The 12,457-nt window shown below is 41.2% G+C and overlaps 2 protein-coding genes across 9 annotated transcripts in view; one reads left to right on the top strand and one right to left on the bottom strand.

Moving 5' to 3' along the window:
* The window catches only part of LOC102456979 (tropomyosin alpha-1 chain), a 97,500-nt gene that overhangs the window by 57,438 nt on the left and 27,605 nt on the right, over positions 1-12,457 (top strand). The window lies entirely within an intron of this gene.
* The window catches only part of LOC102456567 (ras-related protein Rab-8A), a 64,832-nt gene that overhangs the window by 32,764 nt on the left and 19,611 nt on the right, over positions 1-12,457 (bottom strand). For 5 of the 6 annotated variants that reach the window (XR_012896724.2, XM_075903109.2, XM_075903110.2 and 2 more), the window contains exons 6-7: positions 9,412-9,477; positions 8,690-8,740 (exon numbers count right to left, since the gene is read on the bottom strand). Coding sequence is in view for 5 of the 6 variants with exons in the window: in XM_075903109.2 (XP_075759224.1) it covers positions 8,690-8,740; positions 9,412-9,477 (117 nt within the window). In the remaining variant the exon portion in view is untranslated. Of the gene's footprint in view, positions 1-6,116; positions 7,733-8,689; positions 8,741-9,411; positions 9,478-12,457 lie in introns of those variants that run through there. The other variant, XM_075903114.1, reaches the window with a different exon arrangement.

Raw genomic sequence — 12,457 nt, 5'->3', positions numbered from 1 at the left:
ACAAAGCAAAAAAGACTTTTGATGAAGCATACTCGGTTGCCAGATGTTACAGAGCAATTGAGAAAACAGATTAAAACACAGAGAATTACTTCCCTGGGATTCAGCTTGTTACAGTATACGGAGGTTGGAGGGAACACATGGACTCTGAGCACAGAAATAAAATTAATTAATTATTTTTTTTTAAAAAAAACAACAACCCTGATCACATCTAACTACACATTCCCTATCTACTCACATTTCTTCTCCCCAGGTTCTGTCCTTTGTAGACATAAATATTGCTACTGGACATTTCATGTCTGGCTTCCAAGATTCATTCCATCTCTCCCAAAACCACACAAAGAACTGCAGCAGGCACATCTCACTTTCTTCCCATTGGCTCTCCTGGCTCCCTGCCAACACTTCCTGGATACCCCTTGTTCTGGATTTAACCCTTTAGTTACTGAATGCTGGGATGTGTAGAAAGGGTAGGGTACCCTTCCCATCCATCACATCCCCCCGCAAAATCAGAGTAGGTGCTGGGCAGGCTGGTCCACACTAGCTGTGATTTTTTTCCTGGAGGCCTAGGAGAAAACATAGCTAATATGATACACGTATATACTAAATTCAATACTGAATACATGAAAACTAAACAAGATTCCTCATATTCATGGAATACAGTGATGGAGATTACAATTTTAACAATCTGAGTCTGGGAAACTCACAGGAGTATATCGACCACTTCGTTAGAAGCTCCTGAAATGCACTGTAAGTCTTGAAGAGCCAAGTTCCACTGAAGGAGTTTCTTGTTAGTTTCTCTGACTGTGTGAAGCCACTTCAGAGCAGAATAGTTGGTCTGCAGATAAAAACGCCATTCCCAAATACATGGGTGTAGCTTCTCTAGAGCACACACAATGGAGAAACATTTCCTCTCAGACACACCAGTGGCTTTCCTTCTAAGAGAGCTTCTTACTGAGGCTACAACTACACTGCAGATTTCTTGAGATGTGCTTTTGCAAGAGCGCATCCAGACCACATGCAAAAGCAGATTCCCCATTCCATTTTGGAAGCAGGACTAGTGGAGAGGCCTATGCAGTCTCAGCAGGGCAGATTACACCCATATCTAGCATGTCCTTGATTTCATTTTCTATAGCGGTTTTGGCCTGAAGGAGCGCCTACTGAAGGGAAAGGTAAGGGGGGGGAGTGTTGAAGAGGTAACCCTCTCCACAAGCCTCGGCCAAGAGCAGTGACAGAAAATCAAGGAACTGTGCACTAGCGTCATGCCAATGTTTCCTGCTAGCCCAGGGCAGATTGTTAAACCATTTCCAATTATTTTGCTACATATACCTTTAACACAAATCACTCTCACTCCAAAAGTCACAGGTTTGATCCCCATATCTGTCTGAGGAATAATGTGTGTTAAGTTGGGTGGTAGTTGCAACAAAATTAAGTAAACATCAGTTATGGCAGTTCCCCAAATAAGAGCAAGAGGGTGTGCTTATGTAACCATGACCATGTGGACTTGAACCTGGGACCTCTGAAGCTTGGTATAGGAGCCTCTACAGCTTGAGCTATAAAGCCAGATGGCTTCCAGCCCATGCTGTAGAGGTCTCGTTATTATCTGTTGCTGTGGTCTAGGTGCCACTGCATGGGACAGCAAACCAGCCTAGGTGCATGGGTTACAATTAGGCTACATCTACACTGCAGGCTTTTTGCGCAATAACAGGTGTTCTTGCGCAAAAACTTGCAGAGCGTCTACACTGCAGGCGTGTTCTTGCAAGTATGTTCTTATAGGAAAGCATCAGAAAAGAGGGCTTCTTGAGCAAGAGTTATTCCTCTCTCCATGAGGAATAAGCCCTCTTGCACAAAAGCTATCGTGCAAGAAGGCAGTGTAGACAGGCAACAGCGGGGTTCCTTGCACAGGAAACCCCTATGGCTAAAATGGGCACCAGAGCTTTCTTGCTCAAGTGTGTGTTCACGCTGCCATGGACACTCTTGTGCAAAAGCATATGGCAGTGCAGATGAGCCCTTGCACAAAACATTTTTCACAAGAACTCTTGTGCAAGACAGCTCTTATGCAAGAAGCCTTGCAGTGCAGACATAGCCTTACAGTAGTGGAATATACAGAACACCACATGTGAATTGCAGTCATGGTGTAGCCTTGTGGATTTTAAGTTATGAGAAGTAATATCTTTTACTGGACCTAATTCTATTGGTGGAAAGTCCATGCTTTCAAACTACATAGTCCTGAATAAGTTACAAACTTAGAGCTCTGAGTATCTTTCCTAAACAGATGTTGGCCCAATAAAAAATTGAAAACAGTCAACTTGATTCTGCAGTAAAATGAGACTTATTGCTAAGCATCTTTATGCTAGATACAGGCAGTCCCCGAGTTACGCGGATCCGACTTATGTAGGATCCACAGTTACGAACGGGGATTTTCTCGCCCCGGAGGACAGGAGCGGCGGGATGCCTGGTCCCGCCGCCCACCTCCTCCGGAGCGAGAAAAGCTGCTCCCCATCTCCCTGGTCTGCTGGGCGAGCCAGCAGACCAGGGAGACGGGGAGCAAAGCGGCGGAGGACCCGGGGCCAGACCTGCGGCCGCTTCCAGATCAGCTGGAAGCGCCGCGGGTCCGGCCCCAGGTCCTCCGCCGCTTTGCTCAAGCGTCTCCCTGGTCTGCAGACCAGGGAGACGCTGAGCAAAGCCGCGGAGGACCCGGGCTGGACCGCCGTGCTGATCTGGAAACGCTGCGGTGCGGCCCGGGTCCTCCGCCGCTTTGCTCCATGTTTCCCTGGTCTGCTGGGGAGGGACACAGCTAGTGCCCCACCCGCCAGCAGACCAGGGAGACGTGGAGCAAAGCCCAGGGCCTGTGGTAGAGCAGGTGGGGCGCTGCCAGTTGGTCCCGCAGCACCACTCCTTGGCGCTACTGGACCAACCCGGCAGCACCCCAGCTGCTCTGCCCCAGGAGTCCTGATTCAGCCGCTGCTGATCAGTTTCAGCAGTGGCTCAATCAGGACGCCGGGGGCAGAGCAGCTGGGTTGGTCCAGTAGCGCCGAGGAGCGGCCGCGCTACTGGACCAACCCAGCAGCACCCCAGCTGCTCTGCCCCAGGCATCCCCAAGTTAGCCGCTGCTGAAACTGACCAGCGGCTGACTACAGGAAGCCCGAGGCAGAGTTGCTCTGCCCCGGGCTTCCTGGAATCAGCTGCTGATCAGTTTCAGCAGCAACTGACTTGGGGATGCCTGGGGTTCTTAAGTTGAATCTGTATGTAAGTCAGAACTGGTGTCCAGATTCAGCCGCTGTTGAAACTGATCAGTTTCAGCAGTGGCTGAATCTGGATGCCAGTTCCGACTTACATACAGATTCAACTTAAGAACAAACCTACAGTCCCTATCTTGTACGTAACCCGGGGACTGCCTGTACTAAGTTATCCTGTGTCGCTCTTCTGAAATGTTTTTCCAACAAAGAACTGGAAATTAAGGGGGAAAATAATTTAAAAGAAAAGAGTTAAGACCAAACCAGAACTTACCCAATTTCTTGCCCCTTTTCTCTAGTGAAAAATGCCCTATTTTTTACTTAGGAAGCTGTATGCATGAAAGATGAACAGGACCAGCAGAAACCAAAGGAAAGAGTTCTGCTCATTTCATAAGAAGTTTATTTATTCAGTGTTCAGGGTCCTGTACAATAGAGTAAAAACAAATACTACATAAACATAACAGCTTTTAATACACAAAAATGAAACTCAATGAGTGCATTTTACGAAAGGCATTGTCACAGTGGTCATCCTGAAAAACCTTGAAACAAATGTTTACAGGTGTGTTTTTAGAAGTCGGTATGAATGTTAGAGACCAAGGTCCCACTAAATCCCTGACAGACATTCTACTCGGTGTATATAATTCCGGCAGCCTAAGCTGGGAGACCAGCCGACCAAATTCATACACACATATATAAACTGAAGAAATTAGTCCTGGAGTAAGTCACCTTGGAGTAATCAGACTGCAATGTACCCACCAGCATTTATTTGCATGGGTCTTTGCAATGTCTAGGGATCATTACAAACGTTCGTATGCCTTGGTCAGTTCTCATAACTCCCTATAAATGTCCAGTTGAAATGAAAATCACATTCCAAGCAGCTCTTTGCCAGTCTCTTCTCCAGTGTGCCACCCACTTTTTCAAGTCCCACAGAAAACCTTCAAACCATGGTGGCTTTTGGGCACTATCATCAGCCAGAAAAAGTAAGAGAGAAGAATACCCTAACAGAAAACAGGAGTTGTTAGTGAGATGACTATCATCCTACCTAAAGGAAGACACCAACTGTTTCTCAGCAACTGCAAGGAGATTAAAATAATCCATAGGATTCATAAGTCCAACACTGAAAAGCCTGGTGCTGGCTCTGATGCTGCTAAACATTTAGTGGACATCTAGGTGACAAAAGGTTAAAAAGCAACCTCACTGAAAGATAGGGTATTGAAAAAACATCTGTGACATCTGGGTGGGCCAATTTGAAAATACACCAACCGTCCTCGATATCTCGTGATAGTCACTGAATGAAGCCAGGGAAGAGAATGTCTTTGAGTTTGTTTTCAAAAAGAAGGTTTATTTCTGTTACGCCAATCCTCAATTAGAGTAACTGCTGTATTTTAATTACACCTAAAGCTTTGCTGCAAGTGTGTTAAATATATGTTTGAGTCTCTAATGAGTTCTTTAATTTTTTACAAAACTGGACACATCACAAATATAGATTTATCCTTCATAGATAAAAAACTGGCATAAACAGTAGCTGTTGAATGTGTTTCTTAATGAGGTTTTTGTTGTTGTTGCACAGTGCTTCTTCTGGACATGTTTTTTCTAGAACAGCAATTTAATTATGAAAGTGCTAGTGAAAGTATCCAGCGACATGCTATATTTATCCAAGACTTGTGAAAGTATTACAAGCTGCATGTAGCATTGCCAATGTTTAGCGGCACTTAAGGGAAAGCATGAATCCTACTACAGTATAGATTAATTATACATTTACTATCTTATGTTAGAATATCAGCCTTGCTTAAACTGATCTAATTTTTACGTCACGTTTATACACCTTAGATGTACACTGGTGACAGCAACTTCCTGAGTTTGAGCAAAAATATCAATTGTTAATTAAGTACAATAGAATCGTCATAAAGAAAACTCTTGATTCTAAGGTAGATATGTAAACAGATGCAAGCATCAACATATGCAAGGGACATTCATATACAAAAGTTAATTTACATTATAAAGGACATTAAGAGCTAGAATAATGAAAAGTGAAGATTACAACTCCATCTTCTCTTTCAAAGTGAATACTCCCCTTCACCTTCCCAAATCAAGCCAGATAACTCTAGCATGGGATGCCATGTAATTGCAGACTGCACAGCATATTGGACTGCCCACTATTTTACAGCTATGAGTCAAAGAATTATACCGACTGCAACACCCAGCTTCCACAGGGTATAAGGATGGAGGCTGAACATTCTACATTCACTGCTTTAAGACAGAAACTACACATTTAAATGTATGTGAGAGCAAGTCTCGACCGTCAAACTATTTTCCACCATTCTTGCCCTTAAACCACTCTCAATGGCTAAATGTATTCCTGTAACATTTTAAAAATGTTTATTTATCCTACCATTGTAGCACTGACTGTCTACCCTATACTTCTGTATTAACTATACTGAAAAATACCAAGGACTTTTCGTTTGTGTATGTAGCCATGAACTAAATTATTTTACTCTAGAGAAATCTTCCATTCAGCATGCTTGCCAAGTCCTCATATTATAAAATCCTCACTTGATTCTAGTTGGAATATTTATGGTACATGCAGATGGCTTCATGAACAAAACTAGCTCAGTTTAATATTCCAACACTAAATAAAGGGTAGCTGACTGTACAGCCCCCCCCCCCAAAAAAAGAGCCATTTAAAAAGTTACATGCTAAGTGCAAGAGAAGGAAGTTTTGGTTTCTTTTTGTATTCAGTTCCATCCAAAAGCCTGAGCTCATACATGCTTGCAGGAGAATTGATTACTAAAATATTGTATAATGTATGCAAGCTTTGACACTAGTGAAAGCTACTGTAAAGAAAAGAGGTTGGAACATATTCACACAGACTTCAAGGAAACAGAGTTCGGGAGTAAAGACTCATTAATTTTAAAATGAGCTTTAATTTATTTTTCCCTTAAGTGCAGTTGTCAATGTAAACAAAACATGTTACAATTCCAGTGAGTTGTAGGACATTGCCGATATGTTCATTCTCTTCAAATATGCTCTTTTAACATTATGCCAGTTACCTGACGGAAAGAGCAGCTTCTAAATAGCATACACTTGTTGGCTTCTTTTCAAATCTAACTAACTAAAATCAGTTTTACAACCTGTAAAGTGAAAGCTGCATTAAAAGATCTTAAAATTGCTTGGCTGTTAAATTTTATATATTGGAGTATGTTGTGTCTGTGTGTATCAAGTGTACATACATAGAAGAATATTTTCTTTAAGGGTCACCACAAGTTTCCTGTACCGCATTATTTGCATTGCCATAAATAGTTGAAACAGTTCACTGCTACTTAAATCTAAGCAATCATGGCACAAGAGCAAGAGAAATCTCAGTCAAAAAAGAAAGCCAGTCTTCAGAAAGTGGCAACATATGGAGTGTACAATTTCATAAAGGAGCAATGCAATACATTTGTTTTCACAAGTTAGAAATAGCCCCTAAGACATGAAAATTTATGCTATGAAATTAAAAACAATCTATGGGACCCATGTGCTATTCAGCTATATCATGACTTTTGAATAAAGTAGTCTATATATTTGAACCAGAGCCTACAACAGATCATTTGCACAAGAATATAAAATAAATTTCTCAATTTAAAAGATGCCTAGATAATCCACAAATATATTATGCATGGTCATCCCTCACATGGGAAAAATAAAGTTTCTCCCTCCAAAACTCCAAGAATGTATCATATTTACAGCACACTTTGGTTCTCTATAAAAATAGATATTTAATTTCTGATGAGGCATTGTGTTTCAATTCATTTTAACTGGTGTCTAGAATGCTGGAACTGAACTAGTGATGTGCAGACAAGAGATTTTTTTTTTCCCCGTGATAGCCAAAGGACAGATAAGCAGAAAGCTTCTACCCATTTGAAAGCTACAAGTAACTCTTGTTTAAACAAGTCTATTTTTGTTGTTTTGAAGTGATTGTGCTAGATGTATCAATAGACATTTATGTGCATGTGTATTATGTACAGATACCATTAGTTTATTAATGTTTGCATTTCAGTGTAAAGTCATTTAGAGTTATTTTGACCATAACTTAATTTTTCTACTTTAGACACATTACAGATATAAACCCCATCCCAGAGAGCAAAGCTGGTCAGGAAAGGTGCTATTGCAGGTCACTTCCGATCTGTATCCCTTCCCTAAACAACACATATGCCAAGTAGAAGGTATGACAGAAAAATATTAAACTTTTTTCATCTCCAAAACTGAAGAGTCTGACAGTTATTAAAATAAGTTTCTCAATCTTATTCTGGTGTGGCCACAGCGTGACAACATATTGAAAGTGTTAAATCCACAGATAGAGGAAGTCTCACTCAGGACAGGCACAGTCCAGTTCGATTGAGCAAATGCTCAGAATAAGGCAGTGTCCCTCACAGAAGAACACATCGGAAAAAGCTGCTTTTCTTTTGTTGGTCTGGTGTGATTTTGACTCCCTGGTTGCTGCCTTGTGGGCTATTGCCCTCCTAAAGATGCAAAGAATTTTTAAAAATATACATATAAAAAGCTAAATTGACTGCAAGATTACTTTACTTTTGAGCTGGATTCAAAAACCACCAAGGTCATCAGGAATTTTTCAATTGGCTTCAATGAGTTTGGGTCAATGTCTATAGCAGGCCAACCCCTTCACCTCCAACTCCTTCCCCCCCCTCAAAAAAACCCCACACCATCACCATCTCCCCCCCCCCCAAAAACAATCAATAAAAAGTGAATTCTGATAAATGGGGCTCAATTGTGAGCTGTGCATATTCTTTATACTTGTACTGGATTCAAATGCCTGAGATGAAAGTATCCACAACTTTTATGTTAGTCTCATTAAAATATCGGAGTCATTATCAAGACCTAAATATGACAGTTATATCTGCACACAATTCTGTATGTCGCATCACGGTTGTTATCAAAAGCCTATATAAGAATTTGTTTCAATAGAGATTGCACAATGCTTCTTCATTAAGTTTGTTTAATAAATAAGACCAAAAATACCCCAGCAGTCTCATCAGTTGCAAAAAGAAATTTTTAGAAATAAACCAGGTGAAACATGAGTTAGTGATAAAAATCCCAGAAACTAGTCCCATAAACTAGAAAATCTTAATAGTCTGGAGTACACAGGATCTGCTACAGACCAACCTTATGCAAGAGTGAGGAATTTCATTCATCAGTTTAATTCCCACCAAGATTTCAGTAGAACAATGCAGGAGTTGTCAATGACTTCAGAACATTTCTATTTAAAAACTCTCAATTATGATTTCAGCTATGGGAATTAGTCCTCTGTATACAAACGGCACCCAGGGAGTTGATTAGAAAATGAAGAGAACATTTGTCATCACCAATGTGTCTAAGTGGAACAGCCTGCAAACAACGCATATTCTAGTCAACTTAATACTATTTTTTAAATCCCACAACAATCAGTGAAAGTTACTCACCAATTTCTTGTCCATTTTTGCTTTGATATCTCTTGCAAGAGTGAAAAATGCCTAAAGTAAAGCATATTTAAAACTTGTGTTTTATTAGCTACCTTCACATATGCAAGTTCATTGAAAAAAAAAAAAAAGCTGCTTTTTTTAATTGAAAAAGAAGTGGTACCAATTAATGCTAAATTTTCAGCTAGGAGGTGTGACCTACCACTCGGAAACCTTTAACAGCTTAAAAAAGGACTCAAGTTCAGACAGTCTCTCACTCACCAGAATCACTCACATGGACCCACTGATCTAGATAACAGATTGACCTGATGTGTAAGAAACACTGAAAACTAATACAAGCTGAAGTGCAGATTACTACATGGAAAGGTATATAAGCTCATGTTGGCCACTACCTCAAGGCAATCGATCAGCAGCCAAGGAATCTGCAGCAGGACAAAGAGACACCACCTGATCCTTGAAGGACAAAGTGAGATATCTTTCTCTCTCACTCTCATACAGCTTCATACCAAACCATTCATCAAGATGGACAGAAGACATCTTAATAAGCAGAGACTCAGTAAATCCATATAAGATCATACAAAATTTTAAACAACTTTTATAGAGAAACGTGCCCTTTGCAAAGACACTTCGATGAGACAGTCCAAGTTAGCTAAAAACCCACTGCAAATAACTGTGATTTAAATAAAATCATCTGCATTATGAGAAAGAGAGATTTTGGTACTCACATTCTCTATGTTAATATTTGCTTTTGCACTGGTCTCCATGAATTTAATTCCAAAACCAATAGCTAGCTGAACAAAAAATAAAGGATTAATTATATCACACAGGTGGCTATAGGCAGAGCCCTGAATAAAAATTGATTCTCATTGTGCGGGACCTGCCATAGAACTGATTAGTGAGTTTGGCAAAGTGACAGTATTAAATTGAAATTCAGATACCACAGCATCTTTTAAAAGTTACAAATATTTCTCTTTAACCAAACTGGGCTTTATTAAAATGCTAGTTACATTACACTGATTTAACTTGAAGTCTTATTTAAAAAGAAAATTAAAAGATTGTATTGAAGGTAAAATTTGCATATTTTTGCACAGCACTCAATAATCCCAACAAGATACCTACACAGACAGTGAGTGAGACACTGCATCCCATATTTTAGACAGTGATATTATTATATGGTGCATGTGAGGGGTCACTGAAAAAGTTGTGATTTGCTGAATATGATCATCCTACTTGTATGCATGTTCCATTTTTGTACATGAAGTTATGAATATTGATTATGTATCTGCATTTCAAATGCAGCTGCACCTTGGTACCAGCCACCAGACAAGATGCTTTCAGTATAGATAAGTGGGAGGGGGAAGCACCAAGTCAGGGTAATGGGCAATTAGGAAAAACAGGCCTTAGGAGAAACTTATTTCCCACCTGGTAAGCCTCCCTTTTACACTTCAAACAGCCTGCAAGTGAGGGTCGCTATGCCTCTAAAGGGGTATATGATCAGGTCACTTGGTGTTGGATTCCATCTTGGGATATCCGTGTTTTCCCACAAACTGGTCTGGGAACCAAGCTTTGAAACAAAGTTTCCCACCATACGTGAAAGCTGTACAAGGCAGGGAGTGGCATGATTCTTCACTGCTAACCCAAAAGGAGTCCTGGAAACGACGACAGAACAATGATTGAATCGGGGGTTGTACTGTACCCAGGCTAAAGGGATTTCAAACCTGTTTATGACAGACCTGAGGATTCCAAGCAGTGAAGTAAGTGCAGCTTGCCCCTTAAGACTCCGCAGTCTGCTCTCTCATTTTACGGCGAGAATCTGCCTATTCTTACTGATTTATTTAGTACATTAAGCTTAGTTTGCATTTATTTGCTAGATAATTTGCTTTGATCAATTTGTTATCACTCATAATGACTTAAATCTACCTTTGTGGTTAATAAACTTTTTTTTGCTTTCTCTAAACTAATGAGTTGGAGAAAAGTGCGTGGGAATCATAACAGGCTGTTGCATATTCCTCTCCATGTTGGCAGGGTCTGTGTGAGACTTTTAGGAGATTACGCTGCACAGGACAAGACAGCGTAATTTGGGGTTTACACTCTAGAGGAAGTGCACTCCTGAGGAACTGGGCGTTCTAGTTATAGCATTCCTATGCAGGAACTAGTCAGAGAGCCTGCATGTAACTGCAGCAAGGTGTCCCCCTACCTGTATGTATGCAGGGGAAAGTGCAGGCTAGAGTGCTTTGCAGCTTGTCACAGCAGTACAGTGTGAGAAGGAGCCAAGTCTGGGGCCAGAGGGGCTCAGTTCAAGGTGGCACCCCTGGGGGAACCCATCAGATAAGAAACAAGTGAGAAGAAACTACATAACAAAAAGAACAAGAAAGATGAGCATGAAGTTTTACTATTTGTAGGAATCTAAGTGCCTGCAAGCAGTTTTGCTCGGGTGGATCCCTGTACCTTTACAGATCTCTACTGTTTTTCATTAGGAATGAGCAGGTCTGCCTCTTCCAGCTTTAGGTGTCATTGTGCCCCATTCCACTGGCCTTCAAGCAAAAGCAGGACTTCCAAATCATGTACATTTTCTTCCTTTTTCTAAAAAAAGCTTGTTACCCCCACTTAAAGTCTCTTCTCCCAACAGTTGGGGACTAAGGCTTCATTATATAGGATGCTCTCTCCTCTTTCATATAGTTGAAAAATGGCATGTGTATGCATGCGGGGGGGGGGGGGGGGGGCAGAAGGGGAAGAAGAGGAGAGGATTTCAAAAGGGAAGAGAATTTGTGGTATGTTCCTACATTATAACACAACATTTTTAAATAGTGCTGTAAGAGTTTAACCGGTTAACGAATAAGCTGGAGCTTATCGGTTATGGGAAACAGTTAAAATATGAAGAGTTTCTCTCCCATCTGGTGAACCTCCCTGTGAAACACACATCAACTGATAAGTTTCCGGAAGTATTCCAGAATTGTTAAAATTTTAACTCATGTGATAGAGGTCAATGATACATAATACAATGTAGTTCTCACTGTGACAGTCTGGGGGGATATGTCTGTGTCAAATTATGACCTCGGTTTTGTGAATGTCATTTAAGCATTGTAAACAGTGGATCAGAGTGTTCATGTCATGTCTGAACATGTAGCAGACAGACTATGACAGCACAATCAAAGACCAGCAATACTGAATGCCTCTCTCCTATTGGAACAACGGGTTGTTTTTTTTTAATAAACAGGTCAATTGAATTTGGAACTTCATCAGAGGAACTTCATGGCCAACAAGAGGGATTGAGGGTAGGTGTAGACTGTAAAGGTGTGTCTAGACTACCTGGCTCCATCGACCGAGCCATGTAGATGAGTTTACTTGGCAAAGGGAAATGAAGCGGTGATTTAAATAATTGCCACTTCATTTGCATCAAAATGGCCGCTGCGCTGTGCCGATCAGCCGTTTGTTGGCACAGAGCGGCAGTCTAGATGGGGATCTGCAGACGAAGGGTTCTGTGGCCGACAAATGGCTGATTGGCACAGCGCAGCGGCCATTTTGATGCAAATGAAGCGGCGATTATTTAAATCGCTGCTTCATTTCCCTTTGCCGAGTAACCTCATCTACATGGCTCCATCGATGGAGCCATGTAGTCTAGACACACCCCAATTGCTGGATATATAACTGCATCAGAAGATATTCCAAGCTAGCTAGATGGTCTGGGAAACAATTGTTCCAGGAGCAATGAGAGCTGTGGAGGCAGAGCCTCCAGGCAAGGAAGGAATCCATTTTGAGACACTTGGATGA

Source organism: Pelodiscus sinensis, chromosome 32 (assembly GCF_052426305.1).
Source record: "Pelodiscus sinensis isolate ZL-2025 chromosome 32, ASM5242630v1, whole genome shotgun sequence".
Lineage (NCBI taxonomy): Eukaryota > Metazoa > Chordata > Testudines > Trionychidae > Pelodiscus > Pelodiscus sinensis.
This window is presented reverse-complemented; position numbering and strand designations above follow the sequence as displayed.